Here is a 21,531-nt window from a genome sequence, read left to right on the forward strand (position 1 = left end):
AATTGCGTCCATCATGCAACCACCTGATTGGAACAGACCTTTTGAGATAATGTGTGACGCGAGTGATTATGTTGTAGGCACGGTCTTGGGACAGAGAACTGATAAAAAACTTCATGCAATCTATTACACAAGTAGAACCTTGGACCAAGCACAAATGAACTATGCCACGACTGAAAAGGAGCTCTTGGTTGTCATTTTCGCGTTAGATAACTTTCACAACTACTTGATGGGAGCTAAAATAATTATCTACACTAATCACGCAATAATCAATTATCTATTGAATAAAAAAGACGCCAAACCAAGGCTCACAAGATGGATTCTTCTCTTTCAAGAATTCGACTTAGAGATTAAAGACAAGAAGGGAACTGAAAACGTTGTTGCAGACCACCTGTCTAGACTTGAGAATATTAAAATCGAGCACCAACCAATCAACGATGATTTCCCATATGATCTACTTGTAGCTCAAATCTAAATTAAAATAACTAAGTACCCATTAACCTATAAAGACATAGAAACTGATGAGGTTGTGGAGGCCATAATTACCAAAACTATCATGCCATGGTACGCTGACTTTGTCAACTACCTAACAGCCGGAGTACTTCCTCCAGAGCTAACTGACCAGCAAAAGAAGAAATTATTCCACGACTTGAAACACTACTATTGGGATGCGCCTCTTCTTTTCAAAAGAGGTGCCGATGGTATCTTCCATCGCTGTATCCTATAAGAGAAAGTCGATAATATCATACATCACTGCCATGCTGCACCTTATGAGGGGAATGCTAGCACATAGAAAACTTGCGCAAAAATCTTATAATTTGGCTTCTTCTGGCCTAACCTGTGGAAAGATGTCCACTCTGCGGTTATACAGTGTGATCGGTGCCAACGCACTAGGAACATCTTTAGACGTGATGAGATGCCTCTAACAGGTATCTTGGAAGTAGAAGTTTTCGATGTGTGGGGCATTGACTTCATGGGCCCATTCCCATCCTCTTTTGGTAACAAATACATACTCGTCATTATAGACTATGTGTTAAAATGGATTGAAGCAATAGCTTCACCTACAAACGATGCGCGGGTTATGATAAAGCTCTTTAAGAATCAAATATTTCCTAGATTCGGTATACCGAGACTAGTCATTAGCGACAGAGGCTCCCACTTCATTTCCAAAATCTTCGAGAAATTACTACTCAAATATTGAGTTAGACACCGAATAGTAATGCCTTACCACCCACAAACAAGTGGACAGGTTAAAATTTGCAATAGGGAAATTAAATAAATATTAGAAAAAACAGTTGCGACCTCTAGGAAAGATTGGTCCTCCAAGCTTCACGAAGCTCTATGGGCATATCATACATCCTATAAGACCCCCATAAGAACCACACCGTTTAAATTAATCTATGGTAAGCTTGCCACATCCCGGTTGAATTAGAGCATGAAGCTTATTGGGTCGTTAAGGCCCTAAACATGGATTATGCAACCGCGGGTAGAAAACGTGACTTAGAGATACATGAACTTGAGGAACTGAGACTGTACGCCTACGAGAATACCAAAATATATAAGGAACGAACAAAAAAATGGCACGATAAATGTATCTCAAGGAGAGTTTAACGAGGGAGATTTAGTCCTACTATTTAACTCCCAACTACGACTTTTTCCAGGGAAATTACGTTCTAGGTGGTCTAGCCCTTTTGATGTTACCAAAGTGTTTCAAAATGGAGCTATAGAAATAAAAGGTAAATTTAATGAAGTCTTTGTCGTGAATGGACAATGCCTGAAACACTATCATTATGTTAACAATAAAGATTTTTATACTAGTCTAAGGCTAGGCGAGCCGCCATCTCTCCCAATAATTTGTTAATTTGTGTCGAGCTTGCGACGTTAAACAAAGCGCTGCATGGGACGCAACCAACAGTTACGAATTACTAATTTCCCAATAAGTGATTTACTTGTTTTGATCAGTACTAACTCTTTTCATGTCTCCTTTCAGGCTACTAACTTTAGGAATGAAGAATGTAGATAATATGGTTGTTACTTTTAGAAACGTGGCACAAAGACAACATTATGAAACTCTTTTTCAGAGAGAGGTGGAACTAACCAAATACCCTGATAGACATACCATGGATGCCTTAGGTATAGGAGAGAGCATCAACTTTATGTTCAACCAACTTGGGTGGGAGAGCTTTACTAGGAAGAGATTTTCAACATGCCACAAGCTAACACTAGAATTCCTAAGTTCCTTTCTTTATGACCCTAACCAAGGGAGGGGATTCAATAGAGGACGAGTGTCCTTTAGGATTTTTGGGTACACCTATAATTTTAACCATCGTGAAATGGTTGATCTATTAGTATTTCCTAATGGACCCGACGTTTTCACTATAGCACAAGAGGACGCTTCTATGACCCCTGAACTTGACTATTTTTGGACCAAAATTTCTGGAGAGACGCAAACTAAACCTGATTCGAGGCACTCCGCCCAAATCCATAACCCTGCTATTCTCTATTTCCATATGATCTTAGCTTACACCCTTTTTAGAAAACCGGATAGTAGTACCAGTGTGTTTAGAGATGAATTATTCATCTTGTTCTGTGTTTTTCAGTCCAGGCCAGTTAATGATGCAACCTTCATGCTTGCAAACCTAAATAGGATTGCTCATGCTACTCATGGTCCCATCCTGATCGGTGGACAAGTCACCATGATTGTTGCAGCCTTAGCCATAAGAACCGCACTCTCCTGCATAACCCCTCTAGGAGGCACACGACCAATGGAGATTACTTTTTGTTTTAATAGAAGATTAATAAAAAACCTTGGACCTGGGGAATTCCAGTTGTTAATCAACTATGAGGTAGTTCACCAATTCACCCTTCCCAACACTGAGCGAACTAGTGTACACGACCGTAACAACTGGCATTATGATTTAGAAGGTCAGGGTGAGTCACCTTCACCTCCTAGAACACCTCCTGTTTATGAATGTCGTAGTCATCCCCCTCTCTCTGATACACATACGCTTGTTTCCGTTGCTCGTGCCACTTCTAGTAACAACCATAATCTGGCACTAGAAACCCTTCGGACCAAAGTCACTGCTATAAGAGCTGATGTTACTACCATTCTCCAATACCTTTATGACTTTATGGACATTTCTAATGAACAATTTGAACACCTTCACCAAGTGGTGTATTCCAGGCTCCCTGTTACCGATCCTACCGATCGTCGTAGTGGCTGATCTACAAGTTTTCTTTCGCATACTTTCCCGACACTAAAGCACTGTGGACACCGCTTTGTTTAAGTGTGTGGGAGGATACCATTTCATGCTTTCTATTTAGGATTTCCTTTCAAGAATTTTATTTTATGACTCTTCATCAATTTTTTTTATTGTGTCGTGCTACCGATGTAAAACATAGCGAATATTTTATATTTTATTAATGTCATTTTATTTTATTTTATTTTATCCTGTATTATTTTATATCATTTTAAGAATTTTAACTTTTTCCTGTGCATTTAAAATTGTGTTTTTATGTTTCTGAAGCCTATGGCGTTTGCCACAACCCTCATGGCGTTCGCCACGCAGGCAAAATGCAATTTCCCTATTTAAGGTTTGTGGCGTTCGCCACAATCCTATGGCATTCACCACAAACCTCAGACACACAAAAACGCGATTTTAAACGCACAGCCCCATGTTTTCCTATTTTTTCAACTTCTAAAACCCATTAACTCACCTTAATCACTCCCCACTAACACCCTTCATCTTAAACCTTTCAAACTCCCTCTCTAATTCATTTATTTAAACTCTTATCACCTAATTCAACCATATTGCCAAAACTCATTTGAACCCTATTTTAAAATTATTCTTCACACACGCATCATGCCTCAAAGAGTCCAAGCTAGAACAAGAAGGCCAACGACAGACTTGTCAAATCTCGTCTTCAGTGAAGGTGAAGTTGGAGAATTACAAAAGGGAAGGTACTTGAAGTTCTACGAATGCTCAGTAACTCCAACAAGCTATATCGACGAATCTTGCTTACGTAAATTAGGACTATTCGGTAGTGTACAATGGATACTAGATAGACTAGATTTAATGCATTTCTGTTTGTTAAATGGTGCTACCTACAAGAGGCTGACTTTGGAATTTTTAAGGTCTTTCACTTACTATACACATATGGTAGATCAATACTCTTTCGGCCCGATGATGTTTAGAATGTTTAATAGGGATTACGAATTGAGCCAAGATACTCTTGGGGACATGCTGCATTTTTCCCATGGGGACGGTATAACTTATGCCTGTCCCTTGGAAGAAGAATGGTAGCATGAAGTGTTCCGTTTTCGGGAACAATTGACAGGTGAGAGGACTTTTGATTGGGAAAGGCTAAAAGCTTCACATATCCATAACCCGACCGTACTCTATGTGCATCACATACTAGCCAACATAATTTTTGGCCAAATAAACAACGGTAGGGTGAATTCAAAAAGAGCTTTTCTTCTTACACGCCGCATTCGCATCGACACGAGTGTCATACCCCAAAATTCACCCTACCCCGATACAACTTTCATCTGATCCATGGCCCTACTACACATGCATGCTTTCATTATTTCATCATCATAATTTCATTGAACTTTCATAACCAAATACATATTACACGGACTCAAGGCATGGTGTTTGCACCCCAGAAAAATAGGGTTATCCGGTTAAAGTTCTAAAAAAATTGAAAAAAAAAGGGAAAATCAATTTTTGGACTGTGTAATCGATTACCCTAATCATGGTAATCCATTACCCAGACAAAAAATTGATTTCCAGGCCATTTTGGACTGTGTAATCGATTACCCTAATCATGGTAATCGATTACCCAGACAAAAAATTGATTTCCAGGCCATTTGGGACTGTGTAATCGATTACCCTAATCATGGTAATCGATTACACCTTGGAGGACAGCAGCAGTAGCTATGTTTTTTACACAGAGTAGTTTTTGGGTCACCCCCTTTTTCCACCTACTTTCCCTATAAAAAGAGGTACTATTTCCCCTTATTTTTCATGCTTCTTAGCCCCCAAAAGTTATGTCCAAGTACCATTCACTCTCCTCTCCAAACATAGGTCAAAACAAAAAAATCTTTCTCACTTAAAAAAGTCACCCCACCAACTTTTTTGTCCTCTTTCATATTTTTTTTCAAAAACTTCTCACTCTCTAAAAACTTCTCACTCTTTCAAAAACTTCTCACTCTCTAAAGGCTTTACCAACTTTTTTTTTGTCCTCTTGCACACAAAAGGCTTTCTCTTGGGCTACCTTACAATGAAATTCTTTAATTTCTTGTTGGTTACTTTGCATTCATGTTGCATAAGCCAAATTTCATAATCAAAATAAAACAAACCCTTGATTCAATGTCAAGTGGCATTTTCATAATCAAATTCAAAACACTTAATAATTACGATTGTTATTGTGCGCCACGAGCCTTAAGTGGTGGAGAACGAGTGAGAATGGAGCATTCCTACCCTTACTCTGATTATTTTAGACGTAAGATGATTGTCTTGTTGTCTAGAATAATCACCTCCGCCCATAGACTTTAGTACAATATAATCACAAACACTCACTTCATAAAACCCTTACTCAAGGTAAAAATAATACAACTCATCAAACTCATTTTTGTGCCTTAGGGCATCATCCCAAAAACCCTTTTTTCAAAGGTAAAATCAACTAACACACAAATATTTTCTACTCCAAACTACGGAGCTTTGATTCCTCATCCCCTAATGAGTGATACGTAGGCACAAGGGCTCCAATCCTTGGCGAGCATTATAATAACAAAAATACCCCCCTCTTTTCACACATTCTTTTGGAAATAAAACAATAATAGATAAACCTCATGTATGTAAAATAACCCAAATGGTTACCATGAAGTACCATGGACGTAAGGGGTGTTAATACCTTCCCTTTATGTAACCAACTTCCGAACCCAAATCTCGGTTGCAAGACCGATTCCTTATTCTCTTTTAGCGCTTCCCGTGCGCGTCTCTTTTCCGAGGCTTTTATCGACTATTTCCCCTCTCCTCTCCGATAGAGGTAAACTAAATAAAATTCAGTGGAGACTCTTCTGACTTTGCCTCTCTTTTGCATCTCTTTAGTCCCAATTTCGTTATCGTGAAATCCCGATAGGGACAACTGGCGACTCTGCTGGGGATACAATTTTTCCTAAGCAAGTCTAGCCTAGTTTGGGTTGTTTCTCTTTTACATACGTGGAGATTTTATCTATTATCTTTTTTTTTCTTTATATGTCGCTTTTGATGCGAACCTGTACATATTTTCTGTGTTTACCTGTTCGTCCGAAACTTTGGTTCTGTGACGAAGAATTTTTGGAAGCAATAATGATTGCAAAGGAAAAAACCTTGTGTGAAGGACTCCCCACTCGAGTCTGAGAGTTTGCTTGAGATAGGAGAGGTTGAGTAGTATTGATCTGCGAGGTTCCTTCCTCGTTAGGGTTGTACGAGAACCTCACTTAGTGGTAGATTCTCTTAAGGGGATTGATGATCGTCGTGCTTTCGGCGTAAGCATCTTTTATTTTACTAGAGTTAATGACCCTAAGACCCCTTTTAGAACCTTTAAAACTATGGCTAGCCTAGACCGATGGTCGCGTAGTATAGGCCACCGAGGTGCCATCCTCGTAAGGGTCGATACGAAGATCTCACTTAGAGTAGATGACTTTGATGGAGCAGTCGCCTGACAAGTAAATTGACATAAGCGGCTGACAGTTAAGGAAGTCCGTGACTCTAGGGGCAGTGCCTTACACCCAACTTTCTAAAAGCCTTAGATCACACAAAGCGAGAACCTTGGTTTACTAAGCAGTCATTATTAACTCCATGCTTCGTCACGATGGTCCAAAACCATGAACCCATGCCTAAAATCCTGTGGAAATAATAAACCAATCATTCATTCATACATTCATTCATCATCAAAATAATAAGCAAAGCTCTTAAAATTTTCGTTTGTTCAGATGCAAAATTACAAGACTATTCTCCGACACAATCATGGATACCTCAACAAGGAAAAACACTTCAAGTTTCCGCTTCAAGAGTCCCGACATCAGGTTGTGAAGTCATGGCTTCTTGATGATTTTGTTGATTACAACATCTCTAAACAATTCTCATGTGAAAAGATCAAAAAGCTGTCAAAGACTTGAAGTGAATTGAAGTGGAGTAAAGATTCAAGTGAAGTATATCATTCCAAAGGATCAAGTATCATCTTTGGTATATCTAAAACTTTCACTAATTTGATATACAAGTGTTCAAATATTTATTCCATGATATCTTGGTTCATATAGAAAATTAGGATGTATTGCATTTCATTTTTCACATTCTGTCAAATTCTATTTTTCAAAACTGGACTTCAGTAACCGGTTACCCACCGGGAAGTAACCGGTTACCACTGTTGTTTTTCAAATATTTTTTGGACGTTGGAAGCAAGTAACCGGTTACCCACCGAGCAGTAACCGGTTACCACTGACGAATTTTGGCAGATTGGTGCGTTTCTTCATTCAAATGTTTTCTTTGCATTCCTTTGAATCATGGCATCCTTTCATTCATCATACACTTTCAAAAAGGTGTTTGTAGCAATATATAAACATCATTACTCATTTTTTATGACCATCTCCTTTCTTGCAAACACTTTCAATTAATCATTCTTATAAAAACTCAGAGTTTTATCAAGTGTCCAAAAACTTTCTTAAAAAAGTATTCTTTGCATTAACCCTTCATATACCTTGCTAAGAATACATATCATTTGGTTTGAACACTTGTATACTACATTGAGTGATTGATATCCAAATGGGAATATTAATCCAAGTGATTAATATATTCAAGATTCATCATTAACTTTTTAATTAAGTTCAGATTTTTGTATCATACCTTGTTGTCCAGAATTGTTGGAAACATGTGAAGTGTTGAAGAGGATTGTTCTTCATACACTTGATTACCTATAGGTTAGATAGTAAGCATCACCATTGGTGTGAGTAGGCTGTACAATAATTCTAACTATAGTGAAATCTCTTTCGAGTCGAAAGGGGAGTGGAGTACCTTCGGAGTGTGAAGGGAACCACTATAATTTCCGGTGTCCTTTTACTTTCCGCAATTTATTTTTCAGCACTTAAACGAAAAATAACCAAGAACCGAAAACAAGATCGAAGAAATTTTTTACCACCTAATTCATCTCCCCTCTTATGAACATTTACAACTTACATTTGGCATCAAGGCAAGTTATAGGTAACTTGTTCCTAAAGATTCAGATGGCTTCCGCAAACAATGATCGTGTATTTAAAGATGGTGGTAGTAGTAACAAGCCTCCTTTGTTTTCCGGTCAATATTTCGACTTTTGGAAAATCCGTATGAAGGCACTTTTAGAAGCACAAGGAAGTGACATATGGGAGGCGGTTCAAAATGGTCCTTTTATTCCTACAACGGTTGTCAACGGTGCTAGTTCAACAAAGCCACAAGGATCATGGGATGATGATGATAAGAAAAGGGTTCTCTATGATAAAAAGGCGATTAATATTTTACAAAGTGCACTTGGAATGGATGAATTCTTCAGCGTCTCAACATGTACAACGGCAAAGGAAATATGGGATACTCTTGTAGAAACTCACGAAGGAACGGCCGAAGTCAAGAGATCTAGATTGAACACGTTAAGTCAAGAGTACGAGTTATTCCGAATGCAACCGGGAGAATCAATCCTCGACTTGCAAAAAAGATTCGTGCATTTGACAAATCACTTGAAAGAAATTGGTAAGACACTAACTAATGATGAACTTAATCTTAAAGTGCTTAGGTCTTTAACAAGAGAATGGCAACCCAAAGTGACGGCGATTTCCGAAAAGAAAAGTTTATCAACAATGACATCCGCTACTTTATTCGGAAAGCTTCAAGAATATGAGACGAAACTTAGACTATTGGAGAAACATGAGGTCCAAGAGAAGAAATCCAAGAGCATTGCCTTAAAAGTTGATTCCAAAGTTGTGAAGAAAGAAGACAATCCCGAAGAGGACAAAAACTTTATGCTTCTTGTAAAAAGACTAGGAAAATATTTTGGTGCAAAAAATAATATTGGAAACTCTAGTTACACAAGAAGAAAGAAGTTCTCAAAGAACAAAGAAAGAGAAGCATCAACATCCAATGAAGACATTACATGCTATGAATGTGGAAAACATGGCCACATCAAACCGGAATGTCCCAAACTCGCAAAGAATCGTGACAACAAAGGAAAGAAGGATTACAATAAGAAGGCCTACATTGCTTGGGATGACAATGAAATAAGTTCTTCATCGGATTCCGATAGTGATCAAAGCGCAAATCTAGCATTGATGGCATCACATCATTCCGACGATGAAGGCGATGAGGTTAGTAGTAACTTTTCAATTTTTGATAATGATGCTCAAGGAGCAATTGATGAACTTTTAAGTGAATGAAAAATTCTATACAAAACCATTTCATCTCAAAAGAATCAAATATCAACTTTGGAAGAAAATATTGAGAAAATGAAAAATAATCTCAAAGATGAAAAGGAAGAATTAATCAAGAATTTTGCATGCACTAAATGTGAGTCACTTGCTTTTCAAATAGTTCAATTGAAGAGAGTTATTGAAAGATATGAAAAAGGTCAAATCGGATTGGAACATGTTCTTAGTAGTCAAAGATACTCAAATGATAAAAGTGGTTTAGGTTATTCAAATTTTGCTAAACAAACTTCTAACAAGACCATTTTTGTAAAAGCTAAAGAACAAATTCCTTTAGATAAAAGTAACAAGCCTAAAGTGGTTCATCAATATAATAATAGGAAAAGGAACAAATCTTATTATAAAAAGAAATCTTATCCCCCTAGATATAAAAGCAACTTTGAGCCTACATGTTTCTATTGTAGTATTAAAGGTCATACTCCTAATGCATGTTATGTTAGAAACTTTAGTGTTGCTCAAGGCCATTATGTATGGGTTAAGAAAGGAACTAACTTTGAAGGACCCAAAGCAATTTGGGTACCTAATAAAACTTAACTCTTTTTTTGTAGGTATGCTTGAAGACCTCCTCAAATCAATGGTATCTTGATAATGGGTGTTCAAGGCACATGACGGGTGACTTAAACAAATTTTCACATCTAACGCTTAAGGCCAAAGGATATGTTACTTATGGTGACAACAACAAAGGAATAATCCTTGGCGTAGGCATCATTGGTTCACCGCCTTCAACAACTATAGAAGATGTCCTATTTGTAGAAGGTCTAAAGCATAGTCTCCTTAGCATTAGCCAATTGTGTGACCGAGGTTTCAAAGTCAACTTCACTAAAGATGAATGTTTGATTGAAAATGAAGTTACTCATGAAGTTATGCTAAAAGGTAAAAGAGTTAATAATATATTTCAAATCTCTTTAGATAACTTGTCTTTGAATGTTAGGTGTCTCTTGGCAAACAACAATGAATCATGGTTATGGCACAAGAGGTTTGCTCATATTCATATGGAGCACTTGAATAAATTGATCAAGCATGACTTAGTCATTGGATTGCCGAAGATCAAATTCATCAAAGATGGGTTGTGTGGTGCTTGTCAAAAAGGAAAGCAAACTAAGTCAACTTTCATTTCCAAGAATGTGGTGTCCACAACTAGGCCACTACAATTGTTGCACATGGATCTCTTTGGTCCATCGAGAACAAAAAGCTTCGGAGGTAACGTTTATGCATTAGTTATTGTTGATGATTTCTCTAGATATACTTGGACATTGTTTTTAGTGCAGAAAAGTGATGCCTTTAAAGCATTCAAGAAGTATGCCAAGCAAATTCAAAATGAGAAGTCTCTTTCAATTATCTCCATTAGAAGCAATGATGGTGGAGAATTCCAAAGTGCCTCATTCGAAGAATTTTGTGAAGAACATGGAATCTCACACAACTTCTCCGCACCAAGAACTCCACAACAAAATGGTGTCGTAGAAAGGAAGAATAGGTCATTAATAGAACTTGCAAGGCCAATGCTAAGTGATTCAAATCTTCCTAAGTATTTTTGGGCGGATGCGGTGAGCACGGCATGTTTTGTAAGTAACCGTGTTAATATTCAGCCTATTCTCAAGAAAACCCCTTATGAACTTTTCAAAGGGAGAAAACCAAAGATTTCTTTCTTTCATATTTTCGGGTGTAAGTGCTTTGTCCTCAACAACGACAAAGACAACCTTGGTAAGTTTGACGAGAAATACGATGAAGGTATTTTTCTCGGCTACTCTCTCTCTAGTAAAGCTTTTAGAATTTATAATAAAAGAACTTTAACTATAGAAGAATCTATGCATGTAAAACTTGATGAATCTAACCCCTCGAAAGAGGATATTGTTGCAAGTGATAGTGATGATGATCTTGTAGATAGTTCCAAAGAAGATACTTCTAAAGACTTCATTGAAATTCAAGAAGAAAAACAAGAAGAACATCATGATGAACCGATTCAACAAAAGTCAACCAACAATGATCTTCCAAAAGAATGGAGAACACATAGAGATCACCTAATCGACAAAGTCATTGGAGATATTAGCCAAGGTGTTTCAACAAGACTCAACCTTCAAGATGCATGCTTGAACATGGCATTTGTCTCTCAAGTCGAACCTTCCAAAGTTGTTGAAGCCTTAAGTGACGACCAATGGATAGTAGCAATGCAAGAAGAACTAAATCAATTTGAAAGAAATCAAGTTTGGGAACTTGTTCCTAAACCAAGTGATAAACACATCATCGGTACAAGATGGGTGTTTAAGAACAAGCTTGATGAAAATGGTATCATAGTTCGTAACAAAGCAAGATTGGTAGCACAAGGTTATAATCAAGAAGAAGGCATTGACTTTGAAGAAACTTTCGCTCCCGTTGCAAGGTTAGAGGCTATTCGCTTATTACTTGCTTATGCATGTTCAATGAATTTTTAGCTTTTTCAGATGGACGTCAAAAGCGTTTTCTTAAATGGATATATCAATGAAAAAGTCTACGTCAAACAACCTCCGGGCTTTAAAGATTTCAAGAATCCCTCGCATGTCTACAAGTTGAAAAAGGCTCTGTATGGCTTGGAGCAAGCACCAAGAGCATGGTATGATCGTCTTAGTAATTTCCTTTGTGAAAAGGGATTTGTTAAAGGCAAGGTTGACAAGACTTTGTTCATCAAGAAAGATAAAGGTGATACTTTACTAGTTCAAGTCTATGTTGATGATATTATTTTTGGTTCAACTAACAAAGATCTATGCGAGAAATTCTCATTGATGATGCAAGGAGAGTTTGAAATGTCCGTGATGGGAAAGATGAACTACTTTCTTGGACTTCAAATCAAGCAATTAAAAGATGGCATCTTAATCAATCAATCCAAATATTGCAAAGAATTGTTGAAAAGGTTTGAAATGGATACTTGTAAGACAATGGCTACACCTATGGGCTCCGGTACATATGTTGATCAAGACGAATCCGGAACATCAATTGATGTTACGAAGTATCGAGGTATGATTGGTTCCTTACTTTATTTGACGGCAAGCCATCCTGAAATTACGTTTAGTGTGTGTTTGTGTGCTCGTTTCCAAGACAATCCAAAGGAGTCACATCTCACCGCTGTAAAAAGGATCATGAAGTATCTCAAAGGAACAACCGACGTTGGACTATGGTATCCCAAAGGTAGCATTTGTAGCTTAGTTGGTTATTCTGACGCGGATTATGCAGGATGCAAAACAGATCGTAAAAGTACAAGTGGTATGTGTCACAGCCTGGGAAATGCATTGGTTTCATGGGCTTGCAAGAAGCAAGCATGTGTTGCTCTAGGTACGGCTGAAGCGGAGTACATAGCGGCGGGAAGTTGCTGTGCACAAATCCTATGGCTTAAGCAGCAACTTGATGACTACAGATTAAACCTCAGATGCATTCCACTTCAATGCGACAATACAGTGCCATTAACATTACAAAGAATCCCGTCATGCATTCAAGAACTAAGCATATAGACATCCGACATCACTTCTTACGTGATCATGTGCTCAACGGAGATGTCGAAGTCACATTCGTGGATACTCATAATCAATTAGCGGACATATTCACAAAGCCACTTGCAAAAGAGCCATTTTTCAAAATTCGCCGAGAACTTGGAATTTTGAGCGAAACGGATCTCTGATTTTTTCATCGAATATTCATGGTACATCATCAAGGATGAAAGGTATGTAACTTATATAATTTTTCGAGTTCGGTAAGTTTCACTTTTTATGCATTCTATGTTAAATGTATGACTATTTTTTATCAAGTCTTTTCCCAACCTTTTTGCTAATGACATAGGGGGAGCACTTGCGTAGGGGGAGATATCCTTGGATTAGAGAAACAAGTTTAGAATCAACTTTCAAGTAGTGAGTTGTCATCATCAAAAAGGGGGAGATTGTGAAGTCATGGCTTCTTGATGATTTTGATGATTACAACATCTCTAAACAATTCTCATGTGAAAAGATCAAAAAGTTGTCAAAGACTTGAAGTGAATTGAAGTGGAGTAAAGATTCAAGTGAAGTATATCATTTCAAAGGATCAAGTATCATCTTTGGTATATCTAAAACTTTCACTAATTTGATATACAAGTGTTCAAATATTTATTCCATGATATCTTGGTTCATATAGAAAATTAGGATGTATTGCATTTCATTTTTCACATTCTGCCAAATTCTATTTTTCAAAACTGGGCTTCAGTAACTAGTTACCCACCGGGAAGTAACCGGTTACCACTGTTGTTTTTCAAATATTTTTTGGACGTTGGAAGCAAGTAACCGGTTACCCACAGAGCAGTAATCGGTTACCACTGGCGAATTTTGGCAGATTGGTGCATTTCTTCATTCAAATGTTTTCTTTGCATTCCTTTGAATCATGACATCCTTTCATTCATCATACTCTTTCAAAAAGGTGTTTGTAGCAATATATAAACATCATTACTCATTTTTTATGACCACCTCCTTTCTTGCAAACACTTTCAATTAATCATTCTTATAAAAACTCAGAGTTTTATCAAGTGTCCAAAAACTTTCTTAAAAAAATATTCTTTGCATTAAACCTTCATATACCTTGCTAAGAATACATATCATTTGGTTTGAACACTTGTATACTACATTGAGTGATTGATATCCAAAGGGGAAGATTAATCCAAGTGATTAATATATTCAAGATTCATCATCAACTTTTTAATTAAGTTCAGATTTTTGTATCATACCTTGTTGTCCAGGATTGTTGGAAACAAGTGAAGCGTTGAAGAGGAATTTTCTTCATACACTTGATTACCTATAGGTTAGATAGTAAGCATCACCATTGGTGTGAGTAGGCTGTACAATAATTATAACTATAGTGAAATCTCTTTCGAGTCGAAAGGGGAGTGGAGTACCTTCGGAGTGTGAAGGGAACCATTATAATTTCCAGGGTCCTTTTACTTTCCGCAATTTATTTTTCAGCACTTAAACGAAAAATAACCAAGAACCGGAAACAAGATCGAAGAAATTTTTTACCACCTAATTCACCCCCCCTCTTTGGCGTATTTATAACTTAACATGTCATTAAAGGTCCTCTATTCAAAGGTCGTAGCTCTAAAAGACAGCAAGTTTAGAGCCAATTTTGGTAACATCGTAGATCTTCTAACCGAGAAGGTTGACTATAGTGATATCACTACAATGGCCCAATACTATGGCGTCCCTTTAAGATGCTTCACTTTCCCCAACATCCAAATCTCTCCAACCTTGGAAGACCTCGAGAGACTCCTCAATCGACCAATCAAAGAATACAACCCTTTCCCGAAATTGGAAGAAGGCTTCTATTTGACCGAGCTCTCACTCACCTTGGGTATCAACACCAACAAGCTAGTGGATAATTGGGGCATTAGAGGATCTATCAAAGGTTTAACTTAAAAGTTCCTAGAAGCCCATGCTTGGGAAATGATTAAAAAAGGAAGACCCGACTTTTGTAGTGCAACCTTGGCACTTTTGATTCATGGAATTATCCTCTTCCCAAATCTGGATAAGTTCGTGGATCAATTAGCAGTTGAAGTCTTTTTAACAAAGAATCCGATGCCTTTTTTACTTGCCGATTTCTACCATACCTTCCATACAAGGCATGAGAAGAAGGGAGGTACTTTCCTTTGTTGCGCTCTTATGCTACATCTTTAGATGAGGGCCCGCATGCATCAAAGTGGACCCTTCATCGAAAACAAACTGACATGGCCGCAAAGGTTCACATCTCTCTCTGCCAACTCAATTCTATGGTACAAGAGGGAATGGGATACAAAGGATGTCATCGTAAGATGTGGAGAGTTCTCTAACGTACCCTTAATATGAACACAAGGTTGCATCAACTATAACCCTGCTATACTCAAGAGACAACTAGGGTACGCCATGACAAGTCCCCCCGAGGAAAGAGATTTCATTCCATTTTTCATCAATACCGTGGATCCGCTTGATTTAAACGTGAAAAGAGTGAGAAAGGCTTGGACAAGCATAGTCCGTATTGACCATGAATGGGGTAAGAAAAACATCCTAGCCAAGGAACCCTACTATGTCTGGGTAAAAGAGAGGGCTAGGGTGGTTAAGATGACGTTTCTGTTTGATCCTTCTTCATTCCCGTTGATGCCCGAGCCCGAGCCTATCCTACAAGAGGACATGGACAAACTTACCAGCCAAATCAAAGAGCTCGAGTTGGAAAACACTCAACTACGAGCCCAACTCAATCGTGCCAAGGAACGTAACCAAGTCTTGGAGGATAAGGGTAAGCAAGTCTGTGAAAAATTTAAAGATAGCAAGAAAAGGCTCCGATTAGCCGAGGCACAAAGAGTTTAGGTTGGTGGATCTTTACAAGGAGCTAATTCTGAGCTAGACTTCCGCAAGGATGAGTTGGATCAAGCATCCCGAATCATCAAGGACCTTGAAAATACTCTCGGGAGGTCTAATGCCATGAAGAAAGAAGCGAGGGAAGATTACGAGGCCCAGATTCTCGAACTAAAGACCACAATAAAAGAGTATAAGGGTTTTCTAGCCAAGGAGCAACTAGAGAAAGAAAAGATTCACCGAAGCTTCATGCGTGAGAAGTTCAACCTTGGACGAGCTTGCGAGCAAATCAAGAACTTGAAGAGGGGAATCTATGACCAAGCCTATGTAGAATTGTAAAACTACTGCCGACATTGGAAGGAGCGTTGCCATGGATTCGAAGTTGCCATTGTTCAAAGGGACGAAATCATCCATAATCTCCAAGCCCTTTACGAAGAATGGAGGGACAAGTACACCAACATGACAGTATTAACCAACTATGCCCTTCAAGACTTTCCCAACAAGTTGAAGGAGGCAGATCTGATCATGTGCTCAGATAATACCCCCAAAGAGGTTTACCACTTCGTCAAGTTCTACAAAAGAACAATGGCCGAACTCATCACCGACATTGAGGCTCCCCGCAAGTCTCAGGGGGTCACTTTTAGGGTGGATATCTAGTTGGTTTATTTGCTTCCATTACTTGTATTTTGCAACTTCTATGTATTGTTGTCTATTTTCCCTTCAAAGGATGAATGAAAGGTGGGATTTTTCTCTATTGTGTTTTCCTTTATTCATGATTGTGAACGTGAATCATCAAGTAGTGTTTGCAATGAATAAACATGAATAACTAAAAAGAGCTTTGCTTTAACACAAAAAAAAATCATGCATCATATGCATCTTTCGAAACACAAAAACATAAAAACTCATCCATCCACCCCTTTTTCCTTCCAGAACCACTCTCCAAAGCTGACTTTTCGGTACGATACACGAGGACGTCGACAAGCTGTCATGGAGAAACTTCAAGAGAACCAAGTTGTCCTTTAGGAAGAAGTATCCCAAATACGGTCCCAAATGCGGTAGTTGATGGAGACTATTCAAGCAGTCGCAAGAGGCCAAGAGGTTATGGCAAAAATGCAAGAAGAAATAAACCAATGTGCCAGTACTACCAATCCTCCTACCCCTCCAGCGGTCGAGACTCCGACTCCAGTTCCTCAAGTTGATCCTCCGATTAACATTAATGCACCCGACGGTGTTCCAAACGACAATCCTCGTCCTCATATTTTTGAGACAGACGACCAACTCGATGCACTTTTCAGCCCAAGGGATGCTTCTCAGGATGACGCCTTCAGTTCAGCAACCATCAAGGTGGAGAGGAAGGTAAAAGCTATCGAGGAAAAGCTCAAGGAAATGGGGAGCACTGATGTTTTGGGCCTTGATGCGGCATAAATGTGCTTGGTACCTGGAGTCATCATTACATCCAAGTTCAAAGTTCCGGACTTTGAAACATATAAGGGAAATAGCGACCCTAGGACACACATTAGGGCATACTGCCGAAAGATGACTGCCTATTCCAGCGATGATCAACTTTTAATGCATTTTTTCCAGGATTCCCTTAGTGGGGCATCTTTGGATTGGTACATGCAACTTGAGGGCAACCATATTCACACCTGGAGGGAAATGGTCGAGGCATTCCTCAACCACTATCAGTACAACACTGATATGGAACCTAATCGCACGCAGTTGCAAAATCTGACTCAGAGGTCTGAGGAGTCCTTCAAAGAATATGCCCAGCGATGGAGGGAATTAGCTACTAGGGTACAACCCCCATTGCTAGAAAGAGAACTGGTAGACATGTTTATGGGAAACCTGCAAGGTCCATACCTTGATAGAATGGTAGGGAGCACCTCTTCGGGCTTTTCTGACCTGGTATTAGCCGGTGAAAGGATAGAAAATATGATTAAAATGGGAAGGATCCAGAACTCTTCTAGTACTTCTAGTGCATCGAAGAAACCTTTTATTCCCTACGGTAAAAGACGAGAAGGCGAGACCAATGCTGCCTCCATCATTCGAATAAGAAATCCCACTTATCCACAAGTAGCTTCCATAGCTCCCGTCCAACCAAGTCAAAACAACCATTTGCAATTCCTGTTCAAACTCAACAACAACAACGGTATCAACAACAACCGCAACGTCAGTAACCACAATATCAACAACAACAACAACAACAAAGGATGCGAAGGTCCGAGAGAAGATTTGACACAGTTCCCATGCCTTATAGCCACATTCTACCATATTTATTGAGGGGATCACTTGTACAACTAAGGGAGTTAGGACCCCCACCGGAGGTTCTTCCTCCCGATTATGATGCAAATGCCCGCTGTGAATTTCATTTTGGCGCTCCTGGGCATTCGATCGAGAATTGTAAAGCATTAAAGTACAAGGTTCAAGATCTTATTGATTCTAAGGCAATCACGTTCACCCCCAAGGGGCCGAATGTAAATAATAACCCGATGCCCCCTCACAACAATGCATCAGTGAATATGACGGAAGCTGACAATGGAAGGAGATTGATGTCCTGTGTGGACGAGTTAAAAACACCACTCATCGAGATCAAGAATGCTTTAATGAAGGATAATGTCTTCCCCATATGTAGTAATGACTGTGAACACTGTCTGATTAACCCGCAATAATGTAGAACATTGAAGTCTATCATACAACAATTAATGAACCAAGGGATCTTGGTGGTAGACTGCCCGTCCACAAAGGAAGATGTGTCTACCCTCGAGATACCATACGACGAAGTCCCTCCTCTTCAAATTCCATATGACTTCTCTCAGTTAACTCTGTCGACAAACCCTGTTACTCCAATCATAATAACAGTTCCCACGCCATTCCCATATGTTGACACCAAGGCAGTCCCATGGATGTATGACACCTCAGTCTACATTCATGGTCAGAAGATTCAAGAAGAAGCGTTAAAGTATAGTGATCCAATGATCAATATCACCGGCACTAGCGGAATCACGAGAAGTGGAAGGATATTTTCACCGACACCCACTCCAATTGGAACTATCAATCCTTCAACTTCAGACAAAGGCAAACAAATTGATGGCGCTCAGCAAAGACAAGACCCCGCACCTTCCAATGAAGTAGATGAGTTCTTACGCATTATCAAGAAGAGCGATTATCGAGTAGTTGATCAGCTTAACCAGACACCCTCGAAGATCTCAATGTTGTCTTTATTAATGTGCTCGGAGGCCCATAGGGATGCTTTGGTAAATTTTCTGAGGATAACTCACGTACCGCAAGAGATATCTGTTTGTTAGTTTGAAGAAGTAGTTAACAATATCGCTACTAGCTTAAGCTTGGGTTTCAGTGATGAAGAGCTTCTCGCCGAGGGGAGGAATCATAACAAGGCTCTCCATATTTATATTGAGTGTTTGGACACAGTCCTATCAAGAGTTTTGGTAGACACTGGGTCTTCCCTCAATGTGATGCCTAAGAGCTCCTTTGCTAAACTAAATGTTGAAGGACTCATAATAAAGCCGAGTGAGCTTATAGTAAGAGCATTTGATGGGACTAGAAGGAATGTAATCGGTGAGGTGAATTTGCCTATGAAGATTGGTCCCCATATTTTCCTTATCACTTTCTTCGTAATGGATATCTATCCAGCCTACAGTTGTCTGCTTGGGAGGCCTTGGATCCATTCAGCTGGTGCAGTCACTTCAACGCTCCACCAAAATTTGAAATTCTTAGCTGATGATAAACTAGTTGTTGTCAAGGGTGAGGAGGACATTATGGTAAGTCACCTCGCATCTTTCCGATACGTTGAAGGAGAAGGGGAGATAAGGGAAATCCCATTCCAATCATTTGAAGTTATCAATATTGAAATGGTTTGCCCAGCAAGGGATGAATCAAAAGATGTCGAATCTCCAATGGTATCTCTTAAAGACGCTCTCACAATCATAAAAGATGGACACCCCCAAGGATGGGGAAGATTGCTTGAACTTCCTGCCAACAAGGACCGCACCGGTTTAGGATACAACTCCCAAAATTTGAAGAAGCCCACGCCGATAGCTATAAGGGGATCAGTGCTCCCGCTATCTGAAAACTTCTCAAGTGCTGGTTACCTGGATGACAACCGTACTTGTGCTGTGGAAGAAGAAGAAGAAGAAGATGATGGGTTGATCTTCACAAAGACTGATGGAAATGATGCCATCAAATGGACCGAGATTGAAATACCTAAAGTGACCTTGATTGAAATGTAATTCCCAATGTTGTTTTCCTTCCTTTTTATCAAAAGAACCCATGTCAATCCCAAGGCATGAGGGGATCATTTGTAGGGCTTCAACAAATTTCCTTATTAATCATTAATGAAAAAGTTTCATGTTCGGAATCAATTTTGAGATCCTTGCCTTTCATTTATTTATTTCACCTTTTTTTAAATGGCATTTTTCTTTTTTTCTTTTTAAAAAAAAATCTTTTCAAATCATCCTTTATTTCATACCAATAAAAGCGTGGACCTTAAATCATGCAGATCATCCTTGACAACCACCAATGACAATTCTGCTACAGTCTCATACGACTTTGACAACCCGATTAATCAAGCTGATGAAGAGTGTGAGGAAGAGGCCGAACTCCCAGAAGAATTGGAAAGGCTGCTCAAGCAGGAGGAAAAAGTCATCCAGCCGCACGAAGAATCAGTGGAAGTGATTAACCTTGGGACAGATGAGGAAGCAAAAGAAGTCTGAGTCGGCTCCGCTCTACAAGACGAGGTGAAGACAAAATTGATTGAGCTCTTGAAGGAATACAAAGATGTGTTTGCATGGTCATACCAAGAAATGCCCGGCCTCGATACTGACATTGTGGTCCATCATCTACCCCTTAAAGAAGAATGCCCTCTAGTAAAGCAAAAGCTACGAAGGACCCGTCCCGACATGGCTATGAAAATCAAGGAGGAGGTACAAAAGCAGCTGAACGCCGGCTTCCTAGCGGTCTCCAATTATCCTCAATGGATAGCTAACATTGTGCCTGTACCTAAGAAGGATGGGAAAGTAATAATGTGCATAAATTATAGAGATCTAAATAGAGCGAGTCCCAAAGATGACTTTCCACTGCCACACATTGACGTGCTAGTAGATAATACCGCTCAGTTCTCTGTTTTCTCTTTTATGGATGGTTTCTCCGGTTATAACCAGATCTGCATGGCTCAAGAAGATATGGAGAAAACCACTTTCATAACACCATGGGGCACCTTCTGCTACAAGGTGATGCCTTTTGGATTGAAAAACATCGGCGCCACATACCAATGAGCCATGGTCACTCTCTTTCATGATATGATCCATAAAGAGATTGAGGTCTACGTCAACAACATGATAGCCAAGTCTCAAACCGAAGAAGAACACCTTGTCAATCTAGAAAAGTTGTTTGAGAGGCTGAGGAAGTTCAAATTGAGGCTTAATCCCAACAACTGCACATTTGGGGTAAGATCTGGCAAATTGTTAGGTTTTATCGTTAGTCAACGTGGCATCGATGTAGATCCCGAGAAAGTAAAGGCCATACAAGTTATGCCTGCACCCAAAACCGAGAAGGAAGTCCGAGGATTCCTAGGTAGATTGAACTACATTGCTAGGTTCATATCTCACCTCACTGCCACTTGTGATCCAATCTTCAAACTTCTTGGAAAGGACCAAGCCATCATTTGGAACGATGACTGCCAAGATGCATTTGAGAAAATAAAGGAATATTTTC

The 21,531-nt window shown here is 39.2% G+C and overlaps 1 protein-coding gene across 1 annotated transcript; it reads left to right on the plus strand.

Moving 5' to 3' along the window:
- Positions 1–18,503: 18,503 nt before the first annotated feature.
- Positions 18,504–20,531, plus strand: LOC127096377 (uncharacterized). Its single transcript, XM_051034955.1, has 3 exons — positions 18,504–19,055; positions 19,107–20,044; positions 20,318–20,531. Exons 1-3 carry the CDS (start codon positions 18,504–18,506, stop codon positions 20,529–20,531), a joined length of 1,704 nt encoding a protein of 567 aa, XP_050890912.1.
- Positions 20,532–21,531: the final 1,000 nt, after the last annotated feature.

This window comes from Lathyrus oleraceus, chromosome 6, assembly GCF_024323335.1.
Source record: "Lathyrus oleraceus cultivar Zhongwan6 chromosome 6, CAAS_Psat_ZW6_1.0, whole genome shotgun sequence".
Lineage (NCBI taxonomy): Eukaryota > Viridiplantae > Streptophyta > Magnoliopsida > Fabales > Fabaceae > Lathyrus > Lathyrus oleraceus.

Bases quoted from the DNA above. Each gene is read 5' to 3' on its own strand.
- LOC127096377 (XM_051034955.1), top strand. From the start codon at position 18,504: ATGAACCAAGGGATCTTGGTGGTAGACTGCCCGTCCACAAAGGAAGAT. The intron at 19,056-19,106 runs GTAAATTTTCTG...TCTGTTTGTTAG, and splicing joins AGGCCCATAGGGATGCTTTG to TTTGAAGAAGTAGTTAACAA. The intron at 20,045-20,317 runs GTAATTCCCAAT...TAAATCATGCAG, and splicing joins AAAGTGACCTTGATTGAAAT to ATCATCCTTGACAACCACCA.